We start from the raw sequence: 19,309 nt of genomic DNA on the forward strand, positions 1-19,309 counted from the left end.
CATATTCTAGGTGGAACACAAGATTTGGTAGAAGTGGTAGTGGGGCTGCTTGGCAATAGTTATCAAAGTGAACTAAATTGACTTAACTGGAAGGATATTAAATAAAGCTACTGCACTAGCAAATACAATTTTCAAAAGAGACTGATCAGGAAAAATTAGAAAAAAAGGTGCAGCTGCAAAAAAGTAAAAGATGTTGACATTGTTTAAACATACTATCTTAGAAGCCCAAAAAGCCCAAACCAGATGTATGCACATTAAAGAATGCATACAAGACAAATGACTGCTGGCATAGTTAAAAAGTGAGGCTATTAGAGCCAAAAAAAAAAAAAGGAAATAGGAACCAAATAAAAATAGAAAGCAGCATAAGCTCTGGCAAATTTGAAGCAAGAACCATTAAGGCAGGTTAAAAAAAAAATCCAAACATGGAAGCTTGTCAAAGAGGCAAACAAACACTCTCAAATACATCTGAAGCACAAAGTTGGAAGTTAGATAATCAAGGGGTAAGAATTACTTAAGACAAGACTAAATTAATTTTTGCTTCTGTGTTTACTGAGGAAGATATTGAAGAGATACCAATGCCAGAAACCATATTTAGTGTTGAAGAATCAAAGGACTTGAAATCAATTACAGTGAACCTGGAAGCTATAATAGGGCAACTTAAACGAGCATCACCTGAACCAGAAGGTATACACGCCAGAATTCTGAAAATTGAATTATGTTTCAGGCTTATTAAAATAGTCTATGTTCCCTGAAGATTTGAGGGTTGCCAATATAACACCAATCTTTAAAAAGGGTTCCAGGGGTAATCCGGGAAACTAGACTAGTGAGCCTGAGGTCAGTGCCATGAAAAGTCAGAATATTTTAAAGAACAAAATGACTAGACACATGGTTTAATGGGACAGAGCCAACATTTACCCAAGGAAGTCCTGCCTCAATCTGTTTATTTTTTTAAGAGGTTAATAAACTGATGGATAACACCTGTGTGGATTTTCAGATGGCATTTAGCAAAATCCCTTGAGATTCCTCAGAAGTTAAAAAGTCATGGGATAGGAGGCAATGTCCTATTATGGATTGGTAACTGGCTGAAGGATGAGACCACAGGACTGCATGGTCATGTTCAAAAGAGAAAGGTTAATAGAATACTGCAGCATTCTGTACTGGGACCAATGCTTTTTTAGTATTGAAATGATCTGGAAATGGGCACGATTAATAAAGGTATCAGATTTGCAGTTGACAAAATTATTCAAATTGCAAGACCTCTAGAAAGACTGAGGATTGGGTGTCTAAAATGGCAGACAAAATTTCAACATGGATAAGTGCAAAGCAATACATATCAGGAGTTTTCAACTCAGTCCTCAGGATACCTGGCCAATCAGGTTTTCAGAACATCCACAATGAATATGCATGAGAGATTTACATACAATGGAGGTAGTACATACAAAGCTTTCATATTCATAGTGGATATCTTAACCTGAATAGCTAGATGTGTCCTGAAGACTAGGCTGAGAATCACAGATCCAAGTTATAGGTAGACTGTGCTTGCTTTCCTTATAGGCATCACTACCCAGGAAAAGAATCTTGGCATCAATTTGAACAATATTTTGAAATCCTTGGCCCAGTGTGAGGTGGCAGACAAGAAAAATAGAATGTTAGGATTTAGAAAGTGAATGGAAAAAAAAAGTATATAATAATGCTTCTATCAGTCCATAGTGTAACTGCATCTTTACTATTGTATGCAGTTCTGACCACCTAATTCCCCCTCCCCCCCCAAAAAAAAATATGGTACTGGAAGAGGTACAAAGAAGGGCAACAGATATAATATAGGAGAGCCATTCTAGACTCCTTTAAAGAAAGACTAAACAGGTTGGGGCTCTTCAGCCCAGAGAAGAAGAAACCAAGATGAGATGTCGGAGATCCACTAATAAGTGAGGTGGAACAGGGAAATAGGATTTTTTTCTCCCAACTTTTACAGTTATGCTAGAATTAATGAAGCTAATACACAGCACATCTAACTGCCGAAAGTGGTTTTTTTTTCACCAAGTACACACACTGGAATTTGCCAGAGGATGTGGTAAAAGCAGTTAGCAAAGCAGGGATTAAAGAGTTTAGACAAGTTCTTGGAGGAAGTGTCCATAAAACTATTAACCATGTAGACTTGGGAACGCCACTGCCTTTGGTTTGAGCAACAAGGATTGGATCTATTCTTTAGGATTCTGCGAGGTACTTGTGACCTGGATGGGCCACTGTAAGAGAAGATGCTGGGCTTGGACAGACCTTTGGTCTGACCCAGTATGGCATTTCTTATGTTCTTAATATCCATAGCCCTCTCCCCTCATTTCTGGTGCTTTACCAATATTAACAATGCAAATAGCAGTACTGGCAGGTATTTCAACTGGTCCTCAAAGCTATTCTTAAAGAATAATTCAAGAAACACATGCTTTGGAAATTAGCTGCATTCAATAACCTGCCTCTCTGAAAGAGTCTAGTGGTTAGAGCAGCAGGCTGTGAATCTAGAAAAGCCAGAGTTCAAATCCCACTGCCACTTTATAACCTTGGGCAAGTCACTTCACCCTCCATTGTCTCAGGTAAAAAAAACAAAACAAAAAAACAAAACAACAAAACACCAACTTAGATTGAGAGATTTCTGGGACAGAGAAATTCCTACAGTACCTGAATGTAATCCACTGAAATTGGACAGAAATTTAGGAAGAATGCAGCACTGCTGCTTCAAGTTAAAAAAACAAAACAAAACTGGGGCTTGATCTTGCCATAGTCTTCTCCTAACTAGTTAAGGAAATTTTACTCTTATCAAATATAATCCCTTTTGATAAACAAATCAAAACAATTTTATAGTGTTATAGACTAATGTAAAAAAAAAAAAAAAAATTACCTCTTGTCAACTGTGTGAAAATTATCTACATTGACCAAGGACTTGCGTATCTCTCTCTCTTCATAATCTTTCTTTAAACATATTTGAGATAACTGCACATCCGTCGTAGTCCTCCAGTCCTGGAAAGACAGATGACTAATGAAATAAAAAGCTAACAATCTTAAGGTTCAAGAAATTTAAAGCTTTAAAACCATGCAGTAGTTTCAAACAAGATAGTGATACCATCTATAGCTATGTCATGCTATGTCTCATTTACCTTTAAATAAAAAAATGGGCAAGCACTGTAGAATATAAATTAACCTAGGATACAACATTGGTGAAGAAAAAGGAGTAACAAATAAGGAATATAAAAAAAAATCCACAGTCAAGCACAAATTCAATGATCAGTCTATATTTGTAACAAAGTGTCTAACATTTTGGCTGGTCAAGGGAAGGTCTGCAACCATGCTCACCCCCAGGACCAGAAGGGCCCTGAATACACCGCCACAATCTTAGCAGTGAAGACACTGCCCAATGCCACTAATTTGCAGTGTGGATGCCATCTCATCCCTCCCTTGCCTCTAGGGGCATGCCATCTCTTATTGGCCCTGCAGCAGGAGAGACCTTGAAGGTGCCCAATGATGTCAGCATGGCTAGGTATTTACAACAGTCGTGCTCAAAGCATTTTGCCTCAGCAATAGGTCCCCTGCAGCCTTCCAGTACTTCCATTCCTGTCCAGTCTGCCTTGCCTTGTCCAGCTTACCCAGCATTGACCCAGTCCCTGGTCTATTTGATCTCCTGGTAGTAACCTTGACTACAGATCCAGATCATGCCCATCACAGACCTAGACTACATGCTGAACACTGCCTACCTCAACCCTCTGCCTAAACCTGGTATAGGACTGCAGCCTGCCACGACCTTAAGCCTGTCTCTGGACTTTCTGTTCTGACTGCCCTTTGGGGCATTTGCCTAAGTCCTGCTGGCCCCTGGAATCCAAGGGCTCAACCTGCAGAAAACAAGGCTGATATTGGTGAAGGTCCAGCTCAGTCCCAGCCTAGGGAGTCTGCCAGCTGTCAGTATGGACCTAGTTTGTTTGCCCACTAGGCTGCATCATCTACACCACAAGGGCTCATAACCACAGTGTCTTATTAATCCTACCTATTAAACAAGAATACTCTTCCAAATATACATTTTAATCCTTATTTTAAAGGAAACTGTTCTGAAGTTACTGAACATAAAACATGCTAGCAAACTTAAAATTATTTGACTGTAAGCACGAGGACAATTTTCAAAGCCAATTCTGTCAATAAATTGTATTATGTACAAAAATAGGATTTCTGATAATTTCCTACCCTATTTGCATGAAAAATATGCACATAGTACCAGTACACATACTTTGATGTGCAGAGGAGAGGTGGAAGTCTAGGAGGGGTTAGCAGTTGTACTAGAACACAGATACAGGTCTTTATATATACTCGTCAGTTATATTGCCTTTGAAAATTAAGTCCACAAGTAAAAGCTATTTGTAGTCTTGACACTTCTATACATAGTTTTAAACAGTGAATCTGGATGGCAACTTTCGATTAGAGCCCCTACACTCAATAGGCCAAACTTGTCAATTAACCGTTGCTAAAAATGTATTGTGTAACGCATCTTTTTGCACTATGGATAATTACTTCCAAGATCACAATTCCTGATTATTCTGATACAAATGAATTATGTCGATCATAAACACATCAAAATATGAGTGAAGAATACAAAAAGCCTGTTGGACTATTAGATTACAAAGGGGCAAGAGGGGTGCTCAGGGAGGTCAAGAAAATAGCAGAAAAGCTTGAATGAGTTCTCTGCATCAGTCTTTACAAAGGATACTGAAACATTTAATGGCAGAGATTCTGAGCAACTAGAACAATGTAATAGACCAGACTGAAAACTAAAGGAATAAATCACCAGGACTGGATGGCATCAACCCCAGAATTCTAGAAGAACCAACATGAAATTGCTAAACCTGTTACCTTTCATTTAAAAAAAGGTCCTGAAGACTAGAAGGTGGCCAATATGACAAACCTAAGAAGGGCTCCAGGAATGATCCAGGAAATTATAGACAGGTGAGCTGATGCCCATGCCAGACAAAATGATAGAAGCCAGTCAAAAAACCACTAGCCATATAAGTGAGATTTGGCTTAATGGGGGGGGGGGGGGGGGGGGGGGTGGGGGGGGGGGGTGTCAATGTTTTTAGTAAGGAGAAATCTTGTCTTACCAATCTTAGAATTTTTGAAGATGTAAAACATGTAAATAAAGATGAGCTGGTATATATACTGTATTTGGATTTTGATAAAGCATTTGACAGAGTCCCCCATGAGAGACTCCTCAGGAAATTTCAAAGTCATGGGCTAGGAGGCAGGGTTCTATTGTGGATTGGTAACTGGTTAGAAGGCAGGTAGGACTAAATGCTCAGTTTTCCAAATGGAGAAAGCTTGTTTGTGGAATAGCACAGGCTCAGTACAGAGCCTGTGCTGTTTAGCATTCATAGAAAAAGTTCTGGAAAAGGGAACAAGTAAGGTGATCAAAATTTACAAATACCAAATTGCAAGGAATTGCAGAAGAACCTTGCAAGACTAGACACTGGGCAACTGACAGACAGATGAAGTTTAATGTGAAAACATGTAAAGTGATGCATAGAGGGAAAAATCTCTACTACAGGTCTATGGATGATGGGTTTTTATTTTGGAGTCACTACCCAGGAAAGACCTTTGAGTCCTTGTACAACACGTTGAAATTCTTTGCTCAGTCAGATGTGGTCAAAAGAGCTAATAGAATGCTAGGAATGATCCAAAAAAGAAAGAATAAAGATGGAAAAATACTGCCTCTATTGAGCCATGAGTATTGTGTGCAGTTCTAATCACCCCATCTCAACCAGACAAAGGAGGGTGCTAAATGATAAAAAGAGATGGAACATCTTTAAAGAGAGGCTATGCAGACTAGGGCTCTTCAGCTTAGAAAGAGATGGCTGAGGGGACATAATAGAAGTTGATAAAGCCATGAGTGGGATGGGACAGGTAAATAAAGGATGGTTATTTATATTTTCAAATACTAAAGAGGGAACACTCCATGAAACCCAACCACCAGCAGATCCAAATCAAATGATAAAAAGTACATTTTCACTCGGCACAATCAAAGCTGTGAAAAAACTGTTGCCAGAGTATGTGATAAGTGATTAACATAGCAGGTTTGGACAAGTTCCTGGAGGAGGAGTCCATAATATTAGTCAGGTAGACTAAAGTTATTGAGAGTGAGTAAACACACAAATCATAAGTTTATATACCCCTGGCAGAATTTGTAAGATGTTTAGCATTTTAAGAAAACATGAGTGATCAAAACATCTTATTTTGAATGTGTTCAGATTAAGTTATGCAACACAGAATAGCACAATCATTAAACCACAGCAATTAAGGAAATAATGGTGCTGTTCAAAAGTTTGCATACCCTTGTATGTTTGGGCTGATAATTTACACTCACGTTGACAGGTTAAGATGGCAATGAAGGGTAGGTGTCCATACCTGTGCCGTGTGTGATTTAAAAGTCTTTATTTCCTGCTACTTCCAAGATACCTATCTATTCAGAGCAGATTACCCTACAGTCATAGCACATGAAACATTTTAAACAAGTACAACATGCTTCCCCTTCCCTGTTTATTGTATTTCTCTCTTGTTAATTTGTTACGATGTAAACCGGCGAATGTGGTTAGTGCAGTTAGTATAGCTGTGTTTAAAAAAGGATTGGATAAGTTCTTGGAGGAGAAGTCCATTACCTGCTATTAAGTTCACTTAGAGAATAGCCACTGCCATTAGCAATGGTTACATGGAATGGACTTAGTTTTTGGGTACTTGCCAGGTTCTTATGGCCTGGATTGGCCACTGTTGGAGGCAGGATGCTGGGCTTGGACCCTTGGTCTGACCCAGTATGGCATTTTCTTATGTTCTTATAAAAATCAAATAAAGAATTCAATGCATGCCTGAAAAATTCTTACCCATATGCTTCTTTAAATAGGGTTTTCAGTCTAAAACTGTCCAGATCTACCTCATTCCTCAACTGCTCTGGAATAGCATTACACAATACTGGTGCTGCCATAGAGAAGCCTCTAATTTGGATCTGTCAATCTATATATAGATCTTTAGTGAGGGAACCTGCAAATACTTTGTCCCAATGACAGGAGTATACCACTTCCATTTTTTCTTTAAAATACTTGAACTGTAATTAATAGGGAAAGGAAAAAAAAAACCTGTCAAAGGATCAACTTTTATCAGGAAAAGGATATAAAAAGATAGCCAAAGATTTGAAATTTTAAGTCGGTACTGTTCAAACTGAACAAGAAATAGAAAAAAAAAATAAATTGTTGGTTCTCTCTTAATACCAAGCCACGATCAGGTAGACCGAAAAAGATTTTGGATAACTGGCATGCTGCGATGCAAAAAAAAAAAAAACAAAAAAAAAAAAACTCAGAAGCAACTTCCCCTGAAACAAGTTGGTGTGGGTGTTTCAGCAGGCACAATAAGGAGATTCTTGAACAAAAAATGAGCTGCATGGTAGAGCAACTGTTATTGCTGCATCAATGCCACAAAAGAGCCTGCTTACAATATGCCAAAGAGCACCAGAGAAGCCTCAAAACTTCTGTAACAAAATAATTTGGAGTGATGAGACCAAAATTGAACTTTATGGTGACAACCAAAAACACTGTTTGGTGAGGAGTGAAAAAGGCCTATGAAAAGCAAATTATCCCTACCATGAAGCATGGAGGTAGATTTCTGCTGGGGGGGGGGGGGGTGTGAGCTACGGCAGCACAGTGAATTTAGTCAAACTTGATAGCAGGATGAATGCAGCATCTTACAAAATATTGCAGGAGAATTTGCATTATTCAGCCAGGAAGCTGCACATGGGGTACACTTGGACAATGATCTGAAACATAAGGCCAGCTGTAGCAGAAGAAAGTGAATGTTCTGGAGTGGCCAAACATCATTCAGCCACTTTGGGGAAAAGACTCAAAAACATGCTGTTCATTCCAGACAACCAAAAAAAGCTTACAGGATCTGGAGGCATTCTGCCAAGAGAAATGGGCAGCTTTACCACATGAGAAAATAAAGGGCCTTAGTCACAATTATCACAAAAGTCTGCAAGCTGTCATTGATGCAAAAAAAGGGGGCAATATATGATATTAAGAACTAAGGGTATGCAAACTTTTGAACAGGACCATTTTGTTATTTCATTTATTGCTCTGGCTTGTTTAATGATTGTGCTATTTGTGAATGCATAGTTTAATTTGAAACAAAAATAGACATGTGTGATCACTCATGTTTTCTTAAAGTGCTACACATTTTACAAATTCTGCCAAGGGTATATAAACTTGAGTACAACTATTATACATATTTTACATTGATGCTCTATGTATATGAATATACTAGAATTAATCATGATTCTTTAAGAGAAGCTGAATCCTTTCAAAAATCAGCCATGTGAAAAGTTAGTTTCCACAAATGGCTGGAAGGAGTTGAAAGTTTTAGTTGCCAATAAAGCAAGTTGCTTACTTATAAAAAGGTGTTCAAGGAAAGCAGATTTAAGTCTTGTGGGTGATGTCATCTTACAGTACCTGGAGCAGAAAGGATTTCTCAAATGTTTCTAGCAGCTTTCAGAACGCTTGGAGGTTGTGCAGCAAATGCTCACCATGTCGAACAGAGCCCCTCCATTCTTAGCTAATTATGTATTAATGTACGAGTCAACTTCCAAGGGGAGGAAGGTGGATTCTGGGAGGACTAAGGATAAGCAGGATGCAAGTCCTCACTGTATAGCACTGTATAGCAGGATGCAAACAGAAGCCAGAGTGGGGAAAAATTATGTTTGCCTGCCCCTTGACAATTTTTTTTTTAAGTTTATTTACTCATATGTAAATTAGACACCTTATCTAGTGTATCCTAAAACATTAGAAGCTGTTCCATTTTAAAAAAGGAACCAACAACCCAACTCTACACTACGGGCATGTGACCAAATCTAAACTATTCTACAATGATTGAAGGCACGATTTTACTAATTTTTCTCAATACATTCTCTGTGCCTATTGAGAAAAAGGTTTAGTAAATTAGACCCCCCCCCCCCCCAAGTATGCTCTTAAGAGCAAACAATTGAGTTATGTGAAGAGGATTTTTTTTTTTTTTAGTTGTCATTCTTGTGGTGTACTAAAACCTTGTAAAGTTATAGTTGGAGGCAAAGCTAAAATATAATTTGGCAAAAGAAGAGTCATCACAACAAGCTACACTTGCAGCTTTCTAGCTGTCATTGGCTCAACAAGAGAAGAAAACCCATCTGTCACATACGCAAAATCCTGTGCCTTGGAAAATACTGAGGAGGGACATGATAGAAGTTTATAAGATCCTGAGAAGCATGGAACGGGTGAATAAAGGATGCTTTACCTTTCCAATACTAAACCAAGGGGAAACACCAAGAAACTACCCACTACCAGATTTAAAACCAAGCTGTAGAAAGTAGTTTTTCATGCAACACAATCAAGTTGTGTTGACCATATATCTTTTTGTTTCCAGAAGATACGTCAAGGGGACTAGCATAGCAGGGATTAAAAGGTTTGAGCAAGATGCTGGAGGAAGTGTCCAAAGCATGTTAGCCATTGCTATTCTGGGGAGTAACAACAGATCTACATTTTTGGACCTGCTAGGTGACCAACACTGGCCATGGCTAGAGACAAAATGTTGGACTTGGGACCTAGGTCTAACCCAGCATGGCATCTTTAGGGTCCAAGTTAGGATAAGTGAGCAATAGGCAGTTTTCAAGTATAGTCTTCATTTTATTCCATTTCCAGATTTCATCTTTAGTTCTTCTATGAACTCTTACCTCCCTCCTCAGCCTAACCCTAACTTCCCTGGACTCCATTGCTCTTTCTATATATGGCTCCTGTTACCCTTTACCTCCTCAACTGCCTGACAGCTACAACTTCCTTTTATACCATCTCTGGCTCTCATGACCAGCCCCCTCTACAGCCACTATCAGTCCCTTCAACTCAAGGGTCAGCAGGCTGCCCCCAGCAGCAATGGTCTTGTTGCATACAACCAGCAGAAACAGTAGACCAACCAGGTAGAAGCATTCACAAATGCCCCAGCAGATCCTACAGACACCTGAATTTTAAATTCTGGAAATCACTGGCTATACTGTGTGCTAGAATACTTTAAGTAGCATTGTTCTTTTAGAAGAGTTTAATATTTTGCAACATGTATAGACCTATATGAAGATGTTATGATTTAAGATCACCAGATTTAAAACAAATAAACTGTGGCAACTGTCTTAGTGAGAGTCTTAATACAGATAAACCAAGAATATAAAGTACAGTCAAGGGCCTAGACTTTAAACCCAGTCACCTGTATTATCCTGTAGGCACTGTTCCTCACATACTGCTCACCTGGTAAGAGTTTCAAGCTAACCTGGGTGTGTGCAAATGCATTTCATTCTATGCTTGAGTAACAAACATTCATTTTGACACTAAAGCCTGACATGACTAACATTCTATATGCAGTACCACTGTAAATATAATATAAACATAAGAGATAACAGCTAAAAGTACAGTGGTGAAAGCCTCTAGCTTTCTGTGGAAGCTCAGGGGTAGCCTCTACAAAAAAAGAATAAGATTCTATACATTTGCATTAAGTTTTCCATTAATATTCAAAGCCAAATCATTATTGCAAGTTATTCAACTAAAATGTTTGTTTTGAAAAAAAAAAATCTTCCAATTGTGTATGTGTTTTAACTCCTTTTCTCACCTCCCTCCCAACACCATAACCCTCCTCCCCCCTCCCCCACCATGGGCTTGTGTCAACACAATACAGCTTCATATGTTTGAGTACTGGTGATACTGTAGCTCATACAGCAGAGTTCATTGCTTGTCAAGAAAATCAAGAGACCCTGACAGTGACCAACTACGCCGGGAAGCTCTGGACCAGTATTTTTCAAACTCCCATCCCTATACTTTCCTAGAAAACATTCTTTGCTTTTGTGACTGCAAGAACTCAAAATCCCAGATTGCTTACAGAGATAAAATTTAAGCACCAGAAATGATTTAAGTCTTCCTTATGGCTTCACACTGACAGATCTTATAAATAAGAAACTTAAGTCTGGTCTCCCCACATGCTTCTATAGCCCATCATTTAAGTAATATTCTGGTATAACCAGCCTTCTTTACAGCAAAAGCAATATTTTAAAATCAGCATTTTTTTAAACTAAGGCTAGTTAAGGCATTTAAAGTACATTTTATTTGCCTCAGTGTCAGGGCTGGCAGGCTGGGCTGAGCTGGGATTTCCCCCCCCCCCCAGCAGGAGAAAGGCCAGACTTAGGGGCAGGGTTGGATCAGATCTTCTGCCTACCCCAGCCACTCCCCCTCCCCACAGGTTCAGCAGCCTGAAGGGCTTATTCAGAAGCATGGCTAGAGCTGGAACAAGACAAAGGCTGAAATCAAGGACACACTTGGACCAGAAGTCCAGGATAGCATACAAGGAACTAGACAAGGATTGGTAACAGGGCACAAGGCAGGACAGGAAAGGCTGAAACGAGTCACCTTGGCTCCTTGCCTTGTGGCCAAATGAAGAGGCATCCAGAGCATAGACAGGCTGGGTTAAGTAGAGCCTGGAGCTGCCATCCCATGGGATCAGCAATACAGCAGCTAGAGTAAGGCTCACTTATGAGCTCTGCTGGTGGAGGTGGGGAGGAGGGTTGTGTAGTAGGCCGAAGTGTGACAGTACCTCCCCTTAAGACCCACTCCTCCTGGGAGTTATGGCCAGTAAGTTGGTTGTTCGAGGGAGGAACTTTAGCTATCTGGCCAGCAGGTACTGGGATTTCTGAGGGAAGAGAGGAGGTTCCTTGGAGCCACCATGCTAGACTAGAATCTCTCCCGAGTTGGATGATCATGCCAGCGCCTTCCAGAGTGGAGCTGCAAGACCAGGCACCTCCTGGAACTGAGGTACAGCAGAGTGTGTAATGGGGTTATTACAAATAATGTCTCGGACTGAAAAGACGACATGGAATAACCAGAAAAGCAGAGGTGTTACCACATCTCTCAATGGCTGAACAGAAGTATTGGACTTCTCTGGAGGAGATAGACCTGAAGATGTTATGGGAACAGAAGTCTGGAAAGGATTCTGTGGAGCTGGATTAGAATTAGCTTCCAAGCCTTGTTCAAACAGGTGGGGGAAAGTTCACACTACCCTCAGAATCAGAGCTGACATTAAAAGGTTTGCTGCAGGTAGCTGAATGCAACTCTTTCTGCCTCAAAACTTCTCTGCACTCTGACACAGGAGCAAAGAACTGAAGGAGTGCTGCAAATTGAAGCAGAATTTTCCCTTCCAGGTACAGAGTTTAAATTACTTTGACAAATTGAGGCATTATTCGCTGTAATTTTCAGCAAGGCTATGCTAGGTATTTTGAGAGGCAAGTCTCATGCTGTCAGTCTAGGAGTTTGTAGCCTGGGACTCCAATTTGGGTGTTTTACAAGACAGATAGGCCTCTGCATCCACAGGGTTCACAATTTTGCACCCCACACCTTCAGCGGGCAAGATTGAGAGAACCACACCTCATGCATTCAAGAAACAGTGGTGGGTCCCAACGCTGACCGAGGTTACAAAAATAGAAGAAAATTCTTAGGTTATTCAAGCTGGCAGGTAACTCCCTTAGACTGCATGCTGGCAGACCCCAGTGCTTTTAGCTTGGGAGCAAGAGTTATCACAGGATTGGAAAAATGTTTTCTTTGCTTACCAAGCAGGCAGCAAATCCTGATCCCACTCCAGAGGAATTGTGGACTCTTCATTCTGTCATGGGTAGGCAGGCTGGGCTTTCCCCCAGCAGAAGTAGGACCAAACTCAGGGGCAAGGCTGGACTGGGTCATCTGCCTATATCAGCCAACTCCCCTGCAGGTTGAACCCTTAGTTTCTGCTGGCCAGCAGGACTTATCCAGAAGCATAGCTGGTGCTAGAACACTGTACAGGCAAGCTGGAGACAAGGTTGGATTCAAGGGCAGGGCCTGGAATAGAATACAAGGGACTAGACAAGGACAGGCAATGGGAAACAAGACCAAACAAGGTACAAGGAAGAGACAGGCTGCAAGACAAAACAAGGATGACCAGGTCAAGGAGCTGAGGTGACTCAAAGAAGTAACGAGGGAATGAACAGGCTGGGTTAAGTAGGCCTGGAATCACCACCCCATGGACCTGCAATAGAGCAGCTGTGCTAGAGGCTCACTGATGACCTCTTCTGGGGGTGGTGGCAGGTTGAACTGAGACACTCATTTCAGAATGATAGTGCAGGCCTTTGTTATTACAATTCAGTTATTTTGATTTACTTTATGAAGATCTCCCCAAGAATCAATTAACTGTTACAGCTGTTACAAAATTCAGCTACTTGACTCCTTCCTTTGTGCTTTTTCTAATCACATCACCTGATTTTAACATAATTATATTGGTTGCCTGTGATTTTTAGGGCAAGTTTTAAAAAGATGTTACAAGCCAATGCAATAAGGTGTGCTCGGCCTAGTGCACAGCTTGCTGCAAGGTTGGACGTGTGTTTTGGATGCGCTACAATAACTCCATTGGTGTGTCCAAAATGCATGGCCAAACCAGCACAGATAAGTTCACATGTAAATGTCATGTAGATGAAGCAAAAAATCACTGAACAGATGCAAACTGGTATTAAGTCTTTGTGCTCAAAACCACCACAAAAAAAAAAAAGAATCCAGAAATGCTGCTTTTCTGTGGTTCCTCCTAGTAATGTATGAGTGTCCCATTTTCCTAACCCATGGCTGTGCACAGGTTAGCAAGATGGACATTCGTAAGTGAGCATCCATTTTCCTAACCGGCACCCAGCCACATCTCCTGGGTGTCCGATGCCATGGACATACACAATTTATCCCTAGCACATCCTTTCTACCCGGCAGCTCATTTGCGTACTGTATCAGGCGCCCAGGAAAGGGGGGTGTGAAGGCTTTGGAAAACATGCACCCAGTTTGGACACTTTTTTCCATGCTTTGTATTGCAGCAGCCGTTAATGTTTAAAGTTTTAACAAATGGAAAAATCACAATATTTGCAAGAGTTATTGCATCTTTATGTTCCTAAGACATCACTGCATGCACGAGAAGCTTTTCCTTGTGATCTCTTTGTTGCAGGATGCAAGACTCCAGACAGCTTTTCATAATGAGAACTAACATTATGGAAGGCTTTGCCATGCAAACAGCGAGCAATTACTGACAAAGATTTTTTTTTTATAAGAAATCAAATATTTGTACAAGCATTTGATTAATTTCTTGTTTTATATTGTGGAGTTATGATGTTCCACACTTAGAATGGCTACTTGCATAGATAATCAGGCTACAAGAATTTTAAATAACTCCAAGCCAATTTTACAAAGATGGACCACAACATTCAGGATCTGCCTTGAACATCATTTTATTCTTAGAATATAAGAAAAAAAAAAACAAAAAAACCACATAATAGGGGTGTGCAGGGATAAACAATTTGTTTAAGAGTTTCTTTCCCATGAATTTCAGTTTGTGGAATGTTTGATTTGGTTCATTGGTGTGAAAAATAAAAAAAATAAGTCTCCCATCCCCACCACCCATCCAGAAAAGTGTCTGGGCCAGGATCTCCCCAGGCAAAGGACAAGGTAGGGTCACTGCAAGCTCGGCCTATACAAGGCAGATGCCAGGGCCCCCCCAGGCCCAGACAGTGTCCTCTTTCTGTATAAACTGATGCCATCCACTGGGGTTGTGCCAGGGATAACTCCAGCACATTCTCCCCAGTGGATGGTGCTATTTTAACTTATAGCACTGGGACCCAGCCGGGCGGCTTCTTCGGATAACCTGATAGATCAGGTAAGGGGCTCTGGTCTCGGCAGAGGCCGCCCCCCCCCCCCCAGTGTTGGCCTGAGCCTAGACAGAGACCCTTGGCGTTGTGCTCGGGCCTAGGACACAGCTTCAAGCCTAGGCCCAATACATTCCCTTTTAAACAAATGCAATGAAGATTAATTCGGGGGCCCCCCCCTGAACGAAGCTAACCAAACTGCCCTTGTTAGTCGTGTTTTGCACACTTAAACAAATGCACATCCCTACAATGTATGCAGTGTGATATTTTTCCTACTACATATTTGTTTTTAGTTTTTATATACCGATCTTCTTGCATTAAATACAAATCAAACCGGTTTACAATGAACAAGAACTTGCCTGTAGGAGATGCATGGAACCAAGAACATAAGAAAAAAAAAAAAAAAAAAACAACTCTGGGTAACAGTCAGAAAGATATAACTGCCCAGGAAAACAATTTGAATTACATTTGCTACTTTTTAGTCAAAGGAGAACCTAAATCTAAATCGGCTTGGCTCAAAGACTACTTCAAATGACTATTTACATAATAGTTAGGTCCAATATATTAACAAAAGCACAGATCAAACGGCTTCTGCAGAGTAAAAACAGCCCTGGAGGATGTTCAGACTGATGCTTTTGAACCAAATCAAACATTCCACAAACTGAAATTCATGGGAAAGAAACTCTTAAACAAATTGTTTATCCCTTTCACTGATCAAATGTTTTACCTTTTTAAACCAATTCCCCACCTTCCAAATTATTCTTGTAAAGCTACAGAGGACTCAGTACCTAAGTGTGAGCAAAATGTATCTGCACTCAGTAACAAGTCTAATGTTTGTTTAAAAACAAATAAGTGGTATTCACGTTCTCTGAAGTTCCAAGTCTTTTGTACGTTGAGTGATGAAGGTTCTTGTCACCCAAAGGAATTGCATGTACATCATAGTCTTTCGGCTCAGTCTCACGATTACAGTGCCTTTATAAAAAAAAAAAAACCAGGATTTAAATCATAACATCCATTATTCTTCTATTTAAAAACCACAGATTAGAGGCAGTTCATTAAATCCATCCTACAGCTGCACAGATGGAGTGAAACCTCTGTTGCCATCACCTTTTCAGAACAATTCCAGGTCCACAAAAGCCATACTGCATTTATTACCCCTTCTCTACTGGCGTGCTAACTGGAAGCTGCTGCTCTGGGGCTTTACCAGAGGGCTCTTTTCTGAACGTGGCGGTAGTCAGCTGAATTGCAAACAAGTTATGGGATTACAATGAACTAACAACTGCAATAGCACTCGTTTCCAAAACAGGTTTGAATAAAACTAAGAAGAAAACTGGAAGCTGACCGCTATTAACCATTGCACTGAAGTACAGCACAGAGGATGGAAATGAAGATAAGACTGCACGGGGGTTGTAACCCTTAACCAATAAGTCTAGATGCTTCTGATGCAACTGCAACATTGCTCTGCTCTCCACTTCAGGGGGAAAAAGGAGAACTAGATTTAGACAACCACCAAGGGCCCCAACTGACAGACTGGGGAATTGATAAGCATGGGGGTAATCTGCATGGAGCAGCAGTTTCTACCCTTAAGAGAAGGCATGGGATTACTAAACCTATAAGCCTTGATGCTTTTGAAGCAACTGCAACATTTCTCTCAGATTTCATTGAGGGGGGGGGGGGGGGGGGAAGAGGGTGGAAAGGAATTGGATTCATACAACCAACTCAGGCCCTGGCTTTTATGGCCTGGGGTACTAATACAAGACATAAGGGAAAAAGCACAGGACTGCTTCTATGGCCAAGTCCATAAGCAAAGCACGTCAAGCAGCACTGTCTGAAATTTTCAAGGCAGCTCATCACCCAGTACAAATATATTGCTGTCAGTCATATGCATTATCATAAGGCTTGTGGATAACTGCATGGAGCGGTAGTTGCTACCCTTAACAGAAACATGGGGGTAGCCTGCATGGCGTGGCTGATACTACCATAAGAAGCTTGCTGGGCAGACTGGATAAACCATTTGGTTATTTTTTTGCTGTCACTTTGTTACCATAATGTCACAAGTACTGCTCGGACCAGTATTATAGAAGTGCTGCATCTCTTCAACAGCCCATTGCCTAGCAGCATCTATCCTACAGGCCAAGCTCTAGTTTTAGCAAGCAACAGAGCCTATCAATCTGCCAAGTAGGAAAGAATTATCTTTGAACCATCCCAGATCTTCTGCTCCTATTAGCTAAAGATCAGCAAGCTGTACAGATTTATTGCTGAATATATACAGCAGCAGCAAAAGTTGTGATGCATCACAGATTTGGCAAAAGAGATTATTAAATTTATTTCACATTAAAATTGCAAATAGTAGGATATCTCTCTATGCTTACTTGGGGGCAGGGGGCCAGCTTCTTTTCAGGCTTAAGAGGCAGAGCAGCAGGAGTGCTCTGCTCCAGCCCTTCCCCTCTAGGCAGCCTGCAGGAAATAGAGGTTAAGCCTGGAGTACACAGAGAAGAAAACAGCCGCTCTGCTCCCTAATTCAGCCCTTCCTCACCTATCATACAGGCCGATACAGTACAGATGGAGCGCACTGTTAACCGGCATTTGGACGCGCATTTGACGCGCATTTGACGCGCTAGCTTTACCCCTTATACAGTAAAGGGTAATAGCACATCAAATGCACGTCCAACCCCCCCCCCCCCCCGACTAATAGTGCCCGCAACATGCAAATGCATGTTGTGGCCCTATTAATCATTCCCGTGCAATGCAGTAAGTAAAATGTGCAGCCAAGCCGCACATTTTACTTTAAGAAATTAGCGCCTACCCAAAGGCTGGTGTTAATTTCTGCCGGTGCCGGGAAAGAGCACAAAAGCAGTAAAAACTGCTTTTCTGTGCACCCTCCAACTTAATATCATGGCGATATTAAGTCTGAGGCCCCAAAAGTTAAGTAAAAAGTTAAAAAAAAAATTTTTAAATGGGCCCGCGGCTCGAAAACCAGATGCTCAATTTTGCCGGCGTCCGGTTTCCGAACACGTGGCTGTCAGCGGGCTCGAGAACAGACGCCGGAAAAACTGAGCGTCGGCTGTCAAACCCACTGACAGCCGCCGCTCCTGTCCAAAAAGAGGTGCTAGGACACGCTAGTGTCCCTAGCGCCTTTTTACCGCGGAGAGAGTGTCCTGTGCGCGTGCCAGGAGAGCGGGCGCTCACCCGCTCTCCTGCGATTTTTACTGTATCGGCCAGATAGTAATTTAGTAATGATGGCAGAAAAAAATGGTCCATACAGTCTGCCCAACAGGCTTCTTATGGTAGAAACTACTGCTCCGTGCAGGTTACCCTCAAGCCTTGTTAAGAGTAGTAATCAAAACCAAGTAAATATCAAGCCCATAACAAAATGACTGCTAGCTTTCAGGTCGATACTGTAAGACCGCGGGAGAGCGGATGAACGCCCGCTCTCCCGGCGCGCGCACCGGCCCTTCGCCAGTGCGGGCGATTCAGTATTTAAATGAGGTGACACGGGAAAAACGGGGAAAAGGAGGCGCTAGGGACACTAGCGCGTCCCTAGCGCCTCCTTTTTGTCAGGAGCGGCGGCTGTCAGCAGGTTTGACAGCCGACGCTCAATTTTGCCGGCGTCGGTTCTCGAGCCCGCTGACAGCCACGGGCTCGGAAACCGGACGCCGGCAAAATTGAGCGTCCGGTTTTCGGCCCGACAGCCACGGGCCGAATTCAAATTTTTTTTTTTTTTTTTTTTTTTTTACTTTTTTTTACTTTTGGGGACCTCCGACTTAATATCGCCATGATATTAAGTCGGAGGGTGCACAGAAAAGCAGTTTTTACTGCTTTTCTGTGCACTTTCCTGGCGCCGGAAGAAATTAGCGCCGACCTTTGGGTCGGCGCTAATTTCTTAGAGTAAAATGTGCGGCTTGGCTGCACATTTTACTTAATGGATCCCGCGCGCATACCTAATAGCGCCCTCAACATGCATTTGCATGTTGAGGGCGCCATTAGGTGCCGCGGGTGGGCCGCGTGTTTTCCTCCCCTTACTGAATAAGGGGTAAGGGAAAACACGCGTCCAGAGCAGGCTGACAGTGCGCTCCGACGGAGCACACTTTACTGTATCGACCTGAATGTTTTTACAGGGTGAGCAGTCTTCCTGATAATTCATCCAATGCTGCTTCTTGAATGTGCCTTGCTTGTAGAAGCAGTCCTACACTTTCCCCTAATGTCTGCATCTCAGTCAGGGCCCAGTGTTGGCAATTCCTTTCCCCCTCCCCCACTTACTGTATTGCAGGGAATTGAAGAGGAAGGGGCGATACTGAAGCAGGCACTGCAAAGAACAGACAAAATAAGGTTTGAATTACTACAGGTCTGAAAGTTGTGAACAGCAGTAATGCCAATTGTCACGGCTTCAATCCTGGGGTTTATGAATGTCACTACTGCTCAAAAAAAAAAAAAAAAAAAACAACAACTTTCAAACCCAAGCCAATTCAACCCCTTTTTGTGTCCATTATGGAGGGCATAATTTCTGGCAGAACCACCCAGAAAGGCATCCTGCCACTGTTT

General features: G+C 41.6%; 1 protein-coding gene across 2 annotated transcripts in view; it reads right to left on the reverse strand.

Moving 5' to 3' along the window:
* The window catches only part of C1H9orf135 (chromosome 1 C9orf135 homolog), a 68,696-nt gene that overhangs the window by 42,612 nt on the left and 6,775 nt on the right, over window positions 1-19,309 (reverse strand). For both annotated transcript variants that reach the window (XM_029612732.1, XM_029612722.1), the window contains exons 2-3: window positions 15,631-15,739; window positions 2,891-3,009 (exon numbers count right to left, since the gene is read on the reverse strand). In XM_029612732.1, coding sequence (XP_029468592.1) covers window positions 2,891-3,009; window positions 15,631-15,739 — 228 coding nt within the window. The remainder of the gene's footprint in view (window positions 1-2,890; window positions 3,010-15,630; window positions 15,740-19,309) is intronic.

This window comes from Rhinatrema bivittatum, chromosome 1 (assembly GCF_901001135.1).
Source record: "Rhinatrema bivittatum chromosome 1, aRhiBiv1.1, whole genome shotgun sequence".
Taxonomy (NCBI): Eukaryota; Metazoa; Chordata; class Amphibia; order Gymnophiona; family Rhinatrematidae; genus Rhinatrema; species Rhinatrema bivittatum.